General features: G+C 46.1%; 1 protein-coding gene across 3 annotated transcripts in view; it reads right to left on the reverse strand.

Annotated features, from left to right (window-relative positions):
* CTPS1 (CTP synthase 1) overlaps positions 1-18,909 on the reverse strand; it is a 225,444-nt gene that overhangs the window by 24,585 nt on the left and 181,950 nt on the right. For 2 of the 3 annotated variants that reach the window (XM_078681909.1, XM_078681910.1), the window contains exon 18: positions 18,729-18,819. The exons of the other annotated variant lie outside the window; for it this stretch is intronic. In XM_078681909.1, coding sequence (XP_078538035.1) covers positions 18,735-18,819 — 85 coding nt within the window. In that variant the 3' untranslated portion in view covers positions 18,729-18,734. The remainder of the gene's footprint in view (positions 1-18,728; positions 18,820-18,909) is intronic. 3 annotated transcript variants of the gene reach the window in all.

An 18,909-nucleotide genomic window follows, 5' to 3' on the forward strand; every position in this document is an offset into this window, starting at 1 on the left:
TGGGAGGGGACATTTAAAGATAAGGCGGGACATACCCGAGCCTTTGGCCATTTGTGTGCTTTCTTTTATGGAATCATTACGCAATGGCCAATAAAATGCGAGGCAGTAAAAAAAATGAGGAAAAGCTCTGGAAGTTGGAAGTCCTTACAATAAGCCTCGCAGAGCAGCGCATGCGCGCTAGCTCAGGCGAGACCTAAAAAATGATAAATTTACTGAGAAAAAGTCAAACAACCCGGTCTTTGCAGCCAGGCCAGTACGGTTTTACCTCCTCATACTCTGCCGCTCAGATAACACTTCCCCCAACTAACTACCCTTAAAGCGAGTTTGAGTCTCTGTGTTCCCGTTTAAAAAACTGCGTTATCCTGGGTAATCCATCTTTTAACTTTTCTTGCACCGGTCAGACTAATATACCACATGCTACGCTTACTGTTGACTGATTACTTGCATTATAGTTATCCACTCATTGCAAGATAAACAACCTCAAACAGTAACAACAAACCGACATCGAAGATAAGAAACTGTAATCGTCCCAGTAAAATAAGCAACACCAAAGTTTACAATGCAGTTTTGTATATCATTTTTTTTAATTTTGTCTACAAGCGTTCCTTTTTCCAAACCCCACCCACGCATTAATTACAAATTATGTTATTGCAGAAGAGGCCTAAAGACTCCAAAAATCCACACGCAGAGCAATGAAGCATTCCAGAAGGCAGAAAAACACACCAGAATGTGTGCCTCCGGCTTGTACACACGAGCAGGGAGATTCCAGGGTGGGATTGTGGGAGGTGTCCTCTGAGTTTCTAGCCAAGAACATACATTGCTTGATGGCTTGGGGTATTTTGGGCAGCTGCAGTAACAAGCAACGATGAAAGAAACGAGACGGCCTCTACATGACGTTAATGACCACATGCGCATGACGTGCGGTCGCCGTCCTAAATTGGGGCAACTTAGATTTAAAATTGTAAAGGCTGCGATTTTCGCTAATAATTGGCTGGGCGTAACTCGATGTAAATAGTTGTGGGCACAATTCCCTTCCGCAGCAGGGAGTAGAGATAGTCACCCTCGGAGAGCAGATTGTAACATTTCACCTAGTTCTTTGAATGCACAGCACTTGTAACCAGAGAAGAGCATGATTTATAGCCCTATTTACAGAAACGGACATCGAGCAACTGAAAACATCCAGTGCTCGGCTCAAATGGTTCAGTGGAAAGGGAAAAGTAGTCCTGAAACATATGTTACCATGGGACAAGTGATGGGGTACAGGTACTAGGGCACTGCTATGTGGGAGTGCACAACTGACAAAAAGGAGGGACAAAGAGAAAGGATTGACCACTAGCAAGAAAGGATTTTTTTTAAGGACACTGGAAAAAACGGAAAAGCAGAGAGCCCACAAAAAAGTATATACTAAAGTATATGCAAGAGGTCTCGAATGCTCGACCTAAAAAAGAAAGGTTATAGTTGGGAATGATAAAAACATCTGTTTTTGTGTCAAATTCACCGAAAAAAACAAAGGTTAATGCAACATAGTTAGGTGAATATCTCAGTCACAATATTAACGTTTTGATGAAAACAAATGTTTTAAAATTCACTAGTTATAGTTAGCAGAGCTACCTATAACATGTGACACCGCCATGAACTGCTTATGACCTCACATATTACATCACTCATGACATGTTCTATGACATCATTTATGGCATCCCTGATAACATTTCTAATGACATCATTGTTAACATTCCTGATGAAATATTCCAAGCTTTGTTTTTACACATGTTGCTCAATAAATTAGTATGGCATTAGAGGACTGAAAGTAAGAACAAAGATGGTAACGACAACAACGAAAATGGAAGCAAGTAACATGCACCAAGAGTAAGGAGCTTGTTTCCTCAGGCATAGTGGTACCGAAGTACAGACGCCCATTTTAATGTAATGTAATGTAATAGTCACTTATATAGCGCAACTGCCACTCCAAGGAATATCTTGGCGCTCTACCAACCCACCTGGTTTAGGTTGGAGGAAGAAGCCATTCAGTAACGCGTACATTACACTAGTGCCCTACAGGCAGCATCTGTGAGGGAGAACACCCAGGTTTTCAGGGACTTCCTAAAATGACTTTCGTGGGACAGTGCCCGCATGCAGAGCGGAAGCTTGTTCCATGCCTTAGCTCCCAAGACAAACAGGGATTTCCCTCCTTTAGTTGCCAGTTTAAACTTGGGAACTGTTAACAGATTTTGACTCGCAGATCTAAGACAGCGGGTGGGATAATACCTCTTGAAGCCACTGGACAGATATTTAGGTCCCAGCTGATGGAAAGCTCTAAAGGTGATCAACAGGATCTTAAACAAGATCCTTTTACAAATTGGAAGCCAATGCAATGCACTGAGAGCGGCCGAGGCGGATGATTTGCGGGGCCACCGAAGTACCAACCGGGCAGTTGCGTGTTGGACCATCTGCAGCCTATGGAGTATGGACTTGTTAACTCCAGCATATAGGCTGTTGCAGTAGTCCATCCTGGAGGTTATTAACGCAACTGCTACCGTTTTCCTAGCTGGCAGAGGAAGGAGATCAAAAAATGTCCTCAAAGATTTGATTAGGTGGAAACACATGCCAGCTACGGCTGCTGCTTGCTGTTTAAAAGACAGCTGGTCATCAAATTTGATGCCCAGGTTTCGAGCCGAGGAAATGGTAGAGGGAGGAACTTCCGCATCCTCAGGCCACCAGTGCTTCGGGGAAAACAGATTTTCGTTTCCAAACGGCAGGATTTCCGTCTTGCCGGAGTTACATTTGAGGTGATTATTAGTCATCCACTCAAACGTTGCTGCTAAGCATTTTTTCAAGTTTTCCTCTGCATCAGGCCGTTCCTTGTCCAACACCAGAATGAACTGTGTGTCATCAGCATACGATATTGTGCTAATCTGGAATGACGCAATTAGCTTAATCAGGGGCGCCATATACAGATTGAACAGTATCGGGCTCAAGCTAGAGCCCTGGGGGACCCCAGAGCTGATGACTTTGGCTTCTGAGTGAAATTGGCCCAGGACTGTGACTTGGCGTCTGTTGTAAAGAAAGTTTTTAAACCAAGCCAGAGCTACCCCTCCTATTCCTGACTGAACCATCCGGTCCACTAAGATAGCATGTGAAACCGTATCGAAGGCTGCCGATAGGTCGAGTAAAATCAGGACAGCCTTCTTACCCTGGTCCATAGCGGTTCGGAGGGTCTCTGCTGTAAACAGCAGGGCCGACTCGGTGGAATGTTTCGACCGAAACCCTGACTGGTTGGAATGCAGACTGTTATTCTCCTCAAAAAAATTTGTAAGTTGAACATTTACAAATTTTTCCGCCAGTTTAGATAACAGTGGGAGCAAGGAAATGGGACGCAGATTGGAGAGAGTAGTCACATCCAGTAGGGCCTTTTTCTGGAGGGGCTTGACTGCGGCAAGCTTCCATTCATTAGGGATTTCTGCTGTCGCCAATGAAGAGTTTATGATGTTATTAATAGTAGGGTTAACCACCTCTCCTAATGTCTGCAGAGCTAAGGGTGGGCAGGGATCAAAGGGGGAGCCAGATTTACTGGCCATAATGGCTTCAAGGGTATCATCAAGGGAAACCGGGTCAAATGAGTTCAAACAGGGAGACCTAAAAGATGCACTCTCCACCTCTGTTTGTCCTGGGCTCTGTAGGATGGAGGATACCGGAGGGAAGATCTTCACAATATCCGAAATCTTCCGTTCAAAATAGTCTGCAATCGTATTGCAGAGTTCCTGAGAGGGCGGGATCTCCTGCAATAGAGCTGATGGATTGATATATTCATTTACTATTTTAAAAATTTCTTTTTGTCCCGTGCCTGCATTAGATATTGCTTGTAAATAGTGGGCCTTTTTTGCTAACTTGATCCGCGCATGATATTGCCTTCTGATTGATTTATAGACGTTACGGGCGTCGGCATCGTAATTCCTGCGCCACACCCGTTCCCTCACCTCTCCTAATTTCAGTTTCAGCTCTTGAGAGAACCATGGAGCATTCCTTTTGCTCTTGGTAAAGATATTTTTACCATTTGAGCCTAATAGGCCCCAGTAGTTGTTATCCACTTACAAAATGTCTGATTATCCGTCGAGGTGTTGCCCGTGAGCACAGGAGTACTGTCCTTTAGCCTGTCTATGAGATCAGGTCTACTGGTAAGTTTTTTCCAGTGGGGTTTGTTATTTTTATCAGGCCTTCTATTCTTTGTCCCACTCCCCGATGTTTTATATTTTATTATAATGTCAAATGGGACAAAAGAATGATCCGACCAGACTAAAGGAGAGGGAGATTTTACCATTAATTCATTAGAGTTAGAACAGATACAGTCCAATAAGTGTCCTGCAATATGAGTGGGTTCATGGTTAACAAGGGTGAGGCCAAGAGTATTAATAATATCCATAAATGTACTTACACCTGGCTCTTTTGGAGAATCCAAGTGCAGATTCAGATCCCCCAATAGAGTAAAATTGTTTTAACCAAACTCCAAGGAAGATAAGCATGGATCCAATTCAACAAAAGGCTAATTGGCCCCATTGGAACGTGGGTGCATGACCACTAGAAGGGGCAAAGGACTCCGTAATGTATACCACAGAGGACTGAGCCACCAGACCGATCTATCTTAGATGAAAGAACGTGGCCACTAGAGGAGCCAAAGTAAACCACTAAGTGAAAAGAAAAACTAAGATATTAGGAAGAGTGCAAATGGACCAGTTCAAGCACAACAAAATAAATTAAGTCCCTTACCGCCAGGTGGGAAACAAAGACCAAGGGATAAAAAACAGAGGAACAGATAACCCCAGCAAGGGAAAACCGAGACTGAGGGAAAAGATGCGAAAGCCTACACAAAAATACCTGACAGCAGTCAGAATGCCTTATGTGAAACACCAAAGTACACTAAAAAAGGGTACAATAGAATACGTGAGGCTCCTGTCCTGATAAGAGCAACAGAAGGACCAACAGACACAAACCTCCTTAACCCAAGCAGGGAAAGGCCCTATAAAACTAGGCATACACCAAACGAAGAAGTAGGAGTTTTATCATATCCGGAGACCGAAAAGGATAGACACTGCGCGGCAGAAAAGCCCATGTAACAAAATATATCCAAAGGGCATAAATGGACATATGAAAAACGGAACTCCGTCTTATCAATACACCTATGCAGGAAATGCATGCCGCAGCGCGATAATACATGTCAACGCTGAAGGCATGCTGAACATGCCCCAAGTACCGGCGATAGAAAGTGAAAAGAGAGGGAAATGCCCCTCCAAGAACAGAGCGTGGCTAGAACACAACATTGCCTGCAAGAAGAATCTCAACAGGCATTTAATCCCAAAGGGGAAAACGTGAAAGAATGCGCTTGTCCAAAAGCATGTACAAATACCTAGACCTAGGAGGTCAAGAAGGTATGACTGAGTGTTCCAGAATTACCCAACGGGATATCCAGGAGAAAGACTCCCACAAGACAGATGAGGAAAGCAATCCCCATCAGAAAGGCAAGCATGTTACATGATATGCATATAAAACACAGGTTCATACAAGGACTCTGAGGGAAGGAGAATAGATCATACAACAGCCGGAAGGCAAGGATAAAAGGTCAAGCAACGACAGGGAGGGAAGGATAACAGATCACACAGGAAAACCTATGCCGTTCCACAATCGAATGCCAACCAGACCGACCCTGAGCATACGTAGAGGTGAGGACGTATATTTCTTAACAGAGGAATTTTAACTCATGGTTTGCAGGTGCCTGTACAACCAGAGACACAAGGCAGCACCATTGAATCCCAAAGCTTAGGGACAACAAATATTCACGAAAATCGCCAATCCTACCTTTAACCAGGAGAGGTGGTATCGCGCAATAGTGGAGTGCGTGACCAAATCCATGAAGTGGAAATAGCCAACAGGTGAAAAACTATTAATCGAAGGGCGACGTTTAGCCTGAGGTAATATGGAAAAATCCTCCTCACGAAAACACGTTGAAAGGAGTACTTAGGGGTTATTAAAGGCAGGGCACTGTCGAGGCTGGTGAGCCACAGGACCGAGCGTAACAAGAGGGTGGTCGAACTGGAAAGGGACATATTGCACATAGAGGAGGCCATCTCTCAGGCCCCTGACCCAAACACCCAACACAGTATTAAAATTTAAAGACCGGATTAGAGACAACTCCTCTTGGAGGAGGCCACAATGCGCTCCTTAGCTACTCGTCACTGGATTTATGAACAAGGCGAGCGCAAGGGTAAACTCCGGGCATGGCTGGAACGCAAGGAACAGACAGCGAGATGGGTATGGGCAATAATGGGCCCGGACGGCATCCTGATAACTGACCCTTAGGGAATTGCTAACGTTTTTGCTTCACATTTTGAGGAAGTGTATAGGGTCCCTCAGGCTTCTCAAGCTTCAATGGCAGCAGACCTCCTTGCCACCATAGAGGTAGTTTGTATCCTGCATCAGGATAGAGAAGCACTGGAGGCGGACGTCTCTGAAGTAGAGGTCCAAAAAGCAATACAAGATGTTCGGTCCGGCAAAGCGATGGGTCCTAATGGACTCCCTATTGAGCTCCCCAAACCGATGGCGACTAACCTAGCGGCACACCTGTTGAACCTTTATAATAAATGCTATGAATCGGGGCTTCTCCCGGCTGATATTTTTACTGCTGCCATTGTAGTTATCCACAAACCTGAAAAGCCAGTGGAGGATTGTAAATCGTACCGCCCTATCTCGTTGCTTACGGTGGAAGCAAAAATCCTTGCCAAGATCCTTGCAAACCGACTCCTCCCATATCTTAATGACTTGATTCATCCAGACCAATCTGGCTTTATGCGGGGTAGGAATACGGCTCGGAATCTGCGACGTGTACATGGGACACTGGGGCGAAGAGACACCCTTGAGGAGGCGGCGCTCCTACTGTCGCTAGGTGCCACGATGGCATTTGATACCATCGAATGGGAATATCTTTTTGCTGTCCTGGTTCGCATGGGGTTCGGACCCAAATTGATCAGATGGATCAAGCTACTATGCATGCAGCCCATGGTGCGCGTCACGGTAAACAATCTACGCTCTGCCTCTTTTCCCCTTTGCCGTGGCATGAGGCAAGGTTGCACGCTGTCGCCGCTCCTCTTTGCTATGGTACTGGAGCCGCTTTCCGTCTGGATCAGGGGAGATCCGGGTATAAGGGGCATAAAATGGACCAGTGATCATGAGGACTGAATATCGCTCTACGCGAACGATATCTTGCTCTACCTGGCCTCTCCAGCATGCTCGCTGCAACGGGAGTTGCACATTTCTCACATATTTGGTGCGCATTCGGGATATCAGATAAATTGGTCCAAATCCCAGATGTATGCACTTTGGGGTGAGCCCCCATCCAGTCCGCAGGGCTATGAGATTCCAGTAGCAAGATGGAGTTTTCGATACCTTGCATTTTTATTACATCCGACGTTAATATCTCTATCGGGCAGAATCTGCTGGTGCCCCTTCAGCATTTGAGGTCAGACTTATGCATTGGCGATCGCTGCCCCTTACTCTCTTGGGCTGTGCATCCCTGTTTAAAATGCTCGCTCTCCCACGCTTTCTCTACGCACTGCAAAACGCCCCAATCCTGTCCCGGACTCATACTTCTCGCAAATTGAAGAAGTAGCGCGGGGGTTACTGTGGGAAGGCCGACCTCCACGAATTACCATAAACAAACTTGCCATGGGATGGTATGACGGAGGTATAGGGTTACCGGACCTGCGTCTCTATTATCAGGCATCACAGCTGTTGGCCATTAATAGATGAGTGTTCTGTCAACACGATGATCCCAATTTCCGCACGGAACATTGGCTCATGGGGAGGGGGAGCTACAATAGGGCACTCTATACTAACTATCGGAAGTTACACTTGACGGGCCCCACAGCTCGCACTGTAGAGGTGTGGCATGGGATTCAGCGCAAGCTGGGGTGGCACAAACGCCTGACAAAGGCAACTCCTCTCTGGGAACCTGATGTATTGGGTCGTCTCAGCACCTGTCCGGGTTTTGATAAATAGGACACAACATTGGGATCTCCACAGTTGGGGACATGTGGGTGAAGGGGAAGAAGGCCACATTTGCTGATCTTCAGGCTAATTATCACCTTGCACCTTTGGAGACTTTTCAATATCTCCAAATTAGCCATGCCATTGACTCGGCTCTCCCAAGGGGTACCCCCCTTCCAGATTCCTCCCCCGTTGGAGGACCGACTACTACTAGATCCAATAAACCGCAAAGCCATTTCCCTCACATATAAAAAGAATTAGTGAATAACCGTACTGACCCAATGTTGAAACTACGAGTGTGCTAGGAAAATGATCTGGGGGATATAGATGACGAGGAATGGAGAGATGCACTCGCTTCTCCCCAAGAGGTAGCGATCCCTATGCGACTTTGACTTGTCCAACTCAAAGTTCTCCACCGGGTCCAATTTGATGCCAAACTATTGTTTAGGTTGGGTAGGAGACCTGACCCGCTCTGCCTCCGACGATGTAACGAGACCGGCACATTCACACATATCCCTTGGGACTGCCCCCACATACAACAGTATTGGAAAGAAGCTAGGCAAATCAGTAGGACATGTGACAAACCCATTCAACCCTCCCCCAAACTTTGCCTCCTCAACATCTGGGAGGCTACAGACCTTTAACAAGCAGAGCAGTCGTGGGCCAAGATCGGATGGACTATCGCCAAACGCAATATTGCCCAAAAATGGGGGGTGGACATGACTCAATGTGTACGGGATTGGGCAAATGACATGGACAGTGCCACGATTGCAGAAAAAAACGATGTTCAAGGGAAGGGGTTCCCCAAAAATTGGGACCATAAATGGGGTAAGTGTAACAAATATAGGGGGGACATTTGCATTTCTCCTATAGTGGAATTGAGAAGGGAGAGACACACATTGATGGGCAGATTGGGAGAGAATATGGTAACCTCCACACTGGGCAGCCAACAATAAGATGCTTTTGCAAACGGACCAACTGTTTGCTTCCTCATACTTTTTGACTGTGATACTGTAGTAACTATGGAGGAAGAGGCACCTCCGGGGCTACCAGATTTATTTACTCCTGATCCAGACTATGTGGTGAAACACTGTTGATATTTTGTTTTGCCATGACAAGAGGCGTCTGTATAATGCCTTCCACCAATGCACTTTTGCTATAAAAAAAAAAAAGAACACAAGCTGCCACTGTAACATTCGAAGAGTTGAAGGAAACAACTCCAAAGGTGTGCAGAGCAAACACGGTGTATCATTGATACGTGATACAATACCAAGGGGAAATAAGAGGCTGCCAAAGGAACTGCAACTAAGAAGGAAAATGCTACTTACCCAGTATGCATCTGTTCTTGGCATGTAGAGCTGTAGATTCACATGCTTTGCATAGCCCGCCATCAAGTGTGGGGTCTGGATGATTGCACTTTGTTTCTGTTCCAAGTCACGGGGTAGGTGACTCCTTTCGGTGATAGTGCGCATGGTCATCGGCTCCATTGTTAGAATGTTTGCGGCAGAGGGTGATAATGGAGTTACTAAGAGTAGTAAGAGATGTCCATGTATATATGTATCTAAGTAAGATATTACTGCAACAGGTATAGGTACCCGGGGAAGCAGGTAGGTGCATGTGAATCTACAGCTCTACATGCCAATAACAGATGCATACTGGGTAAGCAGCATTTTCCGTTCGAGAAATGGGAGCTGTAGATCACATGCTTTGCATAGACTATATGATACAAAAGGGGATGATGGACGGAGCGTTTGAACAAATCAAACACTCAACCCCAGTCAACTGATCTGGGTTTAATCCATCACCATTCTTTAGTTCACTCAGCCACCCCAGTTCAGACATGGCTATATGCAAATCAGTCTGACCCTGTGCCTCATGGGAACAGTACAGCCCGAACTGTCAAGCCATGTCTTCCCTGGACCGGAAACAAGCATCCTGGGACCGGTTTCGGATTCATAATCCTCATCAGCCAGGCTATCTTGAATCCAGTGGCCAAGTGAACAAGGGACTCACGTCTGAGCATACCCTGCCACACTTAGGGCGAACAAAGCGATACAAAAGGGGATGATGGAAAGCGTTTGAACAAATCAAACACTCACCCCCAGTCAACTGATCTGGGTTTAATCCATCACCATTCTTTAGTTCACTCAGCCACCCCAGTTCAGACATGGCTATATGCAAATCAGTCTGACTCTGTGCCTCATGGGAACAGTACAGCCCGAACTGCCAAGCCATGTCTTCCCTGGACCGGAAACAAGCATCCTGGGACCGGTTTCGGATTCATAATCCTCATCAGCCAGGCTATCTTGAATCCAGTGGCCAAGTGAACAAGGGACTCACGTCTGAGCATACCCTGCCACACTTAGGGCGAACAAAGCGATACAAAAGGGGATGATGGACGGAGCGTTTGAACAAATCAAACACTCACCCCCAGTCAACTGATCTGGGTTTAATCCATCACCATTCTTTAGTTCACTCAGCCACCCCAGTTCAGACATGGCTATATGCAAATCAGTCTGACCCTGTGCCTCATGGGAACAGTACAGCCCGAACTGCCAAGCCATGTCTTCCCTGGACCGGAAACAAGAATCCTGGGACCGGTTTCGGATTCATAATCCTCATCAGCCAGGCTATCTTGAATCCAGTCGCCAAGTGAACAAGGGACTCGCGTCTGAGCATACCCTGCCACACTTAGGGCGAACAAAGCGGTTTTGACTGGGTGTGAGTGTTTGATTGATTCAGATGCTCCGTCCATCACCACCCCCTTTTGTACCGCTTTTGGCCACCATAAGTGTGGCAGGGTATGCTCAGACGCGAGTCCCTTGCTCACTTTGCCACTGGATTCAAGCAAGCCGGGCTGAAGACGGCTGGAATGCCAGAAACCGGTCCTCGGAAGCTTGTTTCCGGTCCAGGGAAGGCATGGCTTGGCAGGTCGGGCTGGACTGTTCCCATGAGGCACAGGGTCAGACTGATTTGCATATAGCCATGTCTGAACTGGGGTGGCAGAGTGGGCTAAAGAACGGTGATGGATTAAACCCAGATCTTTTGACTGGATGTGAGTGTTTGATTGATTCAGATGCTCCGTCCATCACCACCCCCTTTTGTACCGCTTTTGGCCGCCATAAGTGTGGCAGGGTATGCTCAGACGTGAGTCCCTTGCTCACTTTGCCACTGGATTCAAGCAAGCCGGGATGAAGACGGCTGGAATGCCAGAAACCGGTCCTCGGAAGCTTGTTTCCGGTCCAGGGAAGGCATGGCTTGGCAGTTCGGGCTGGACTGTTCCCATGAGGCACAGGGTCAGACTGATTTGCATATAGCCATGTCTGAACTGGGGTGGCAGAGTGGGCTAAAGAACGGTGATGTATTAAACCCAGATCTTTCGACTGGGTGTGAGTGTTTGATTGATTCAGATGCTCCGTCCATCACCACCCCCTTTTGTAATTGCATAGACTATACAGCAGTTATCTCCCAAAGTCGTGGCTAACCTGTAACTGTTGCAATCGTCTGAAATAGTGTACGTAAAACTGCTTGGCAGACACTAACTTGCTACACAATAGTGTTTTGTGAATGTGTGAGGTGTAGACCATGTTTCAGCTTTTCAGATGTCATCTATTGATATATATCCTAAGAATGCCATAGACACCCATTGTTTGCGTGTGGAGTGTGCTCTATGGGGAATTATCCGTGTTTGTCTTGCCTTTGCATAGCATTTTCTGAAAGCACTTGATTATCCACCTTGCAATGCCCGATTTTGATATAGGATTGCCATTATGTGATGGGGCAAAAGTGACTAACAGTTGTTTTGTCTTTCGGAAAGCTTTCATCCTTTCTACATAGTAAAGTAGTGCTCTTTTCACATCTAAAGTGTGTAAAGCACGTTCTGCCATAGAATCTGGTTAAGGGTAGAACACAGGCAACTCAACAGATTGGGTGATATGAAAGGCAGAAATTACCTTTGGTAGGAATTTAGGTTTGGTCTGCAGAACCACTTTGTTTTGGTGTACTTGTAAAAATGGATCTTATATGGTTAGTGCCTGAAGCTCACCCACTCTCCTCAGTGATGTGATAGCTATGAAGAGAGCTACCTTCCAAGTGAGAAATTGCAGTTCACATCTATGCAATGGTTCAAAGGGTGGATCCATCAGTCTGGTAAGGGCAATGTTGAGATTCCACACTGGACAGGTGGAAGTCTTGGAGGAATGATTCTTTTAAATCCCTCCATAAATGCTTTAATGACAGGTACTCTAAAGAGACACAGATGTCTGTTCTGTAGGTATACAGCTATTGCAGCAAGATGTAAATTGGGATGCTGCAGATGTAATAAATAGCAAATTATGTTTTGAACAGAAGCATCCAGCGGATGGATTTTATTTGTATTGCAGTATATCACAAATCGCTTCCACTTTGCTCCATAGCATGCTCTTGTGGTAGGACGTCTAGCCTCTTTGATGATTTTCATGCAGTCTGGCGGGAGATTAAGGTAGCCAATCTCTAAAATTTCAGGTGCCAGATCGCAAGATTGAGATGACTGGGATCTGGATGTCTTATCTATCCATGGCTCTGAGTGAGAAGATTAAGAGTGAGATGTAGTTTTTGGTGAGGAACTACTGAGAGCTCCAATAGTGTTGTGAACCAGGGTTGCAGAGCCCATGTGGGAGCAACTAGGATTAGTGTCAGGGATGCCTGTCTGAGCTTTCTAACCGCTAATGGAATGAGTTGGAGAGGCGGAAAAGCGTACAATTGTCCCTGACCAATTCATCCATAGTGCATTGCCTTTGGATAATGTGTGGATGCCTGGATGCGAAGCTTGGGCATTTTGTGTTTAGGTTTGTGGCGAACAGATCTATGTCGAGAAAGACCCACATTTGGAAGAATGAGAGGAGAACTTGAGGGTGGAGTTCCAATTCGTGAATCTGTTGTCTTTGACGGCTGAGCAGATCTGCAATCTGATTGTTTACTCCTGGAAGGTGTTCTGCCAGGAGATACATTTTGTGACGTATAGTCCATCTCCAGATGGTCTGTGCTAGTTGCGACAGCTGGAGAGAATGTCCCCCCCCCCCTGTTTTTGTATGTAGTACATTGCTGTCATGTTGTCTGTACGGATCAGGACAGCTTTGCCTACTAGATGTACTTGAAACGCTTTTAGCACTAGAAAAATCGCTAGCAGCTCTAGATAATTTTTGTGAAGCTGCTTTTGCCCATGCCCTGAATTGTATGCGTCTGGAAATGAGCTCCCCAACCAGTGAGCGATGTTTCTGCTGTTAGCACTATCTGTTGAACCGGGTCAATGAAGGGCCGCCCTTTTGAAAGGTTTTGTGTATTCAACCACTGCAGAGAGCGATGAGTGCAGCCGTCCACCAACACTAGATCTGATAACAGACCCTAAGACTGGTTCCACTGACGTGCTAAGCAGTCCTGAAGGGGACACATGTGAAGTCTTGCGTAAGAGACTATTAGGATGCAAGACGCCATCATCCCTAGTAATTGTATGAACACTCGAGCTGGCAATGAGTGTTGAGGCTGAAACTGATCGAGTAGAGTCTGCATGTTGCGGATTCTGGCCGGATTGAGGTAGGGCAAAGCTTTTTGTGTATGTATTGTGGCTCCCAGGTACACCTGTATGTTGGATGGCTGTAGATGGGATTTGGACAGGTTTACTGTGAATCTAAGATTGTGAAGCAACTGCACCGTTTTGTGAGTGTGACGTAGACAGCTTTCTTGTGAGCTGGCTTTTATGAGCCACCTGTCCAAGTATGGGAAGACGTGAATGTGTTGTCTTCGAAGATGAGCTGCGACTACTGCCAGGCGCTTGGTGAAAACTCTGGGTGCGATCGTTACTCTGAATGGGAGCACCTTGAGACTGATAGTGCCGTCCTGCTACTACGAACCTGAGGTACCCGCGGTGAGCAGGATGTATTGGAATATTAAAAGAGGCGTCCTTTAAGTCCAGAGTGGAAAGAAAGTTGCCTTGATGAAGGAGAGGGAGCACTTGCTGGAGTGTGACCATGTGACAGTGGTCTGACTGAATGTATAGATTTAGTTCTCGGAGGTCTGGTATAGGCCTGAGAGAGCTGTCCTTCTTTGGAATCAAGAAGTACAGGGAGTATACCCCGGCACCTTAATATTTTAATGGGACTGGTTCTATAGCTCCTTTCTTTAACAGAGAGAGAACTTCTTGCTTTAGAAGGGTAAGATGTTCCTGTGACATTGCGCATGATCTTGGAGGAATTTTTGGTGGAGTGTCTGTAAGTTCCAGGCAGTAACCATATTGAATAATTTGCAACAACCATTTGTCTGAGGTGATTATGTTCCATACAGGGAGAAATTGGGAGAGACGCCCCCCCCGACAGAAGTGGAATGATCAAGGGGTAGCGGAAGGAAGTCACTGCTTGCTGTTTGCGGGGAAAGTACTTGTGGAGTTGCCTCTGCATCTTCCCTTACCTCTAAAACCTCCTCTGAAATGACCTCTTGATGAGGGCGATTAGTTGTTGCCCTTGTAAGAGGAGGAGGGATTTTCTGTGGAAATATTTTTGGAGCCAACCCTGTAAAAGAAGCGCCGAAAGGAACCGTATTTGCAGTTAACTGCAAAGCCCCCATGGACTTTTCGACCTCTGTGTCTTTCTTTATCTTTTCCAGCGAGGTGTCAACTGCTGGACCAAAGAGGTGTTCTTTGTCGAATGGCTTGGTGAGAATGGAGGCTTGTACATCATGTTTTAACCCTGAAATGTTCAATCATGCATGGCTGCGTTGCAGTACGCTAGTGTTTACTGGGTGCGCTGCTGTGTCTGCTGCGTCTTGATGGAGCACTTGATGGAGGTATTGGCGATAAGTTTGCCCTCCTGGATTTGACTTCGATGTATGCTCATCAGGCAGAAATTGCATACGTGTTTCCAACTCATCGTGATGAGCCCCATCATATCTGGTTAAAAAAGCCTGATCATTGACAATGCGCCAGTGATTAGCTGCTTGTGCGGCTACCCTTTTGCCAGAGGCATCAATTAACTTGTACTCCTTATCAGGAGGAGGGGCCTCACCTGTGGTCTGGGAGTTAGCTCTCTTGCGAGCATTAGAAACCACAAGAGAGTCTAAGGGCAGCTGACCGTTGATGTAGGCAGGGTCAGTAGGTGCTGGTTTATATTTCTTTTCAACCCTGGGCGTGATGATTCTTGACCTTACAGGATCTTTGAAAACCTCTTCTACATGTTTAAGCATTCACTTAAGCATTGGCAGTGTATGTGTAGTTTTTTGAGAGGAACTTACGGTCTCAACAAAAAGTCCTCCTCTAAATCCTCGTTATGTAGTTCCACCCCATGGTAATGAGCAGCCCTGTTAAGAAGCTCAATGTAGCCTATATTGTCGTCAGGTGGTGATGGCCTGGACGGGTTTAAGTCAGGGTCAGTATCTGTGTGTGGGTCAGTGTCATAATCCTCCCATGGGTTAACATCTTGTGGCCTATCTTGATCCCCATCCCCTTCATACTGTGGGCCAGGTGATAGTGGTGGTGGTGAATTAGTGGGTATGTTAAGTTATTGAGGATTAGTAGGTGTAGGAAATGAAACATATGGTGGTGAAGGGTTAGGACCCACATTCCTTTTCTTCAGGGGCATGTGGTGCTCATCCTGTTCGCCCAGTTTCCTTTTTTCAGGCAGTTTGGCATGAATATGTCCAGTATCTGGGTTAATAACCAATACTGTCTGTTTCAGATCCGAAGGTGAAACATCAGACCGAGGCTCTTTTGGTGGAGTCTTTTTATGGTTACTTGTTGTTTTCGGTGTCGAAAGCTTCAGCTCCGAACTCTTTGGTACTGAAGATTTAGTCCTCGACAAAGATGGAACGTGGACCAAAACATGCTTGGATTTCGGCACCGAGGATTTTGGTTCGGCGTCGGCATGGTGCCGACCCGGTCCCGAGCAAGAAGGCTTCTCTTTGTGTTTCGGCGCCGAGCCCACGGGCAGGGTGTTCAAAACATTTTCTCGGTACCGACATTGGCCCTCAGGCAGAAGAAAGAGCAGAGCCTTTTTTGTCTCATGTTGCTGAGACAAAGGGGTTTCTGTACTCATGGTACGCTGACCCCGTGTAACTTGCTCCTCTTCTTCCATGTCGGAGTCGGCCTCGGTCACAGAGATGTGTTCTTCCTCAGCTCCTTGAAGTTGTATTTCTTCTCGGTCGGAATCTTCGCCTAAGATTTTCGGTACGAAGCCGCCTTGTTGCACCTCGTGACGTCAAGCCCGATGAAGCGTCTTTTTCGATCAAAACAAATCGGCAGTCTTTTTCGTCGCGTTCCGGGGCCAAACAGAGGTTACACACTTCCTGCAGATCGATGCGTGGAAACTTAGCGCAACACCCGGGACATAGCTTGAATGGAGTCTGTTCCATCGAATGCTAGTGAGCCCGGCTTAGGCAGGCCCAACGAACCTCCATGAGTTTTCTGATTGAAGAACTTTGAGTCGAAACAATACACGGAGAATGGGAACGCGATCGAGAAACAATACCGTCGAGGGTAGTGGATTGCGTGTCGAAGGGAACCAGAGAAACAGTAGCGGAGCGCAGCATTCCACATCCAAAAACGATGGCAGAAAAACACAATCTAAAAATGGAGCCGATGCCCATGCGCCCTATCACCAAAAGGAGGAGTCACATACCTTGTGACTGGAAAAGACTTATTCTAACAAAAACAAAGTGCAAACATCCAGACCCAACACTAGATGGCAGGCTATGCAAAGCATGTGATCTACAGCTCACACGCCTCGAACATAAGGTTTCCAACGCAATAACAGGACAGGATAACAAGTTGTGAGGCACAGTTGAGGAACAGAAGAAAGGGCAATAAGCCCAAGTTGCCAATATCACACAAGGATAAAGGAATTCTCGTGATAAGAGATTCACACAACAGACTAATTCGAAAAGAACCCCACCGGCCAGTAAGGTATGCAGGCTCTCAAGACAGGCGGTTAGCCAGTAGCACCAGAAGACCAGGGCAGAGACACTGATGCCACAAAACACAAATAACAGTGTTGCAATAACAAGGGGAAAAGGGAGGTTGGGGGGCAAGCCAAGGGTCTGGCCCTCCCAGACTAGCCCGAAACCTACATAAAGCTTTATCTGCTTGGGCTCCAAAAAGATGATCCCCATCAAATGGCATGTCAAGAAAGGCTGACTGGACAGCTTCTGAAAATCCACACGCCCGTAGCCAGGCGTATCGGCGCAATGACACAGCGGTCGCCATGGCCCAACCAATGGAATCCATTCCACATCCGATGAGCAGTTTGACCACCTGGCGACCATCTAAAATCAACCGGTTCAACTCGCCCTCGTTAGCCTCTGGGAACAAAGACAAAAGTTGGGCAAAGGAGTCCCACATGGCATGGAGAAAGCATCCGAGGATGCAAATCGTGTTGGTGAAGCGTAACGCTGCACTAGAGGATTAAAAAAACACTATTTCCGCAAGAATCCTGCTTCCAAGACTCTTTGTCAAGGGGGGAATGGGGAAGGTTCTCCATCTCAGGAGACGCCGTAATGGCCTGGATCATGAAGCTGCGATGGGTCAGCTGTTGAATAAGGCGAGCGGGTCTCCTGGAGCAAGGCGGTATTTGTGAGCAATAGTACGGTCCACTGGTACACCTGACTCAGGTTTGCCCATGCTCCCAGTAAAACATCAGATAGTGCCTCACAAAAGGGGAGTACTGGTTCAAACCTGGATAAAGAAGAAACGGACGTCAGCACGCCAGAGGGGACTTGTATAGCTCCACTGACCTATCCGGATCCGGCGTAGTCGGAGCCATGTGGCGCCGCCAATACCCCCTCGCACCCCCCCACCCCTCCGCGCAGAGGTACTGCTGAGAAAAGTTTTCCAGATCCAGTCTAAAGCCTGAGGAGAATTCACAAGTTAAGGAATCTACGGCTAGATGCCTCTATATACATATGCTCTAAAGGTATTAGCTCATTGTGCTACGATACGAGAAGCAGGGAACAACACATCTTTGGCAGCGTTTTATAGATGGTAAACAGAAACCTGAATGGTGCACAAGTCTACATGAGCATGTGAAGAGGAACTACTTATCTTTTTAAATATGGATAGCTGAGCTTTTTTCTCCCCACCGTTGGAGTGGCTGGATGGACGAGTGTAAAATTAGATGACAAACTTTTGTGTACCAATAATGGTCCCAGAAGGGTGAAGGATTTCGCATTTTGCCATTTCGGGACACAAAGCTATTTAACAGTTCAGAACACCCCGGTAAGACTATTGATGTCATTGCAGGAGAATATACTTCAGCAAAGTGAATTTCCTTTTGGTAGCCATGGAGTTTCATCCTTAAGCATCTGGTTTTCAATTAATGTTTATTTTCTTACAACCAAAATCTCAGTTTGGTTAGCCACTTCACACATGTGCAAGCACATGTTTAACAGAGACAACATTTTAAGAAGATAAAATTTTATGTTTACAATCTTGCAAACTTTGTTTTGTATTATAATTTCCAAACCAAATGCTTCGGTTAAAAACCTACAGGGACACTTCATTAATTGTTACATTTATACTCTTCATACCCTTTATAGGGGCTTCACAACAGAGACTGAGCATTATTATAAAACACACTTTTTTCTAATAGATTTCAAATTGACCATAAAAGAACAGGTTATGGTAAAGAATCAACAAACAAAAACAGCATTTAGCTAAGTAAAGAGATTGTATAAATTACCAGGAATCAGTCGTGATTTATTGATGGTAACTTAAGTTCTGCGATCTCTGAATCAGGGGAGCTGCTATCACTTCTGTCGCTGTAGGTGTCTCTGTGAGGATTCAGAAGGTTTTTATTGGTGGTTAACCTCTCCAATTTGCTTTATTTATGCATAGTGCATTTAAATACATATGGGATGCTA

This window comes from Lissotriton helveticus, chromosome 3_1 (assembly GCF_964261635.1).
Source record: "Lissotriton helveticus chromosome 3_1, aLisHel1.1, whole genome shotgun sequence".
NCBI lineage: Eukaryota > Metazoa > Chordata > Amphibia > Caudata > Salamandridae > Lissotriton > Lissotriton helveticus.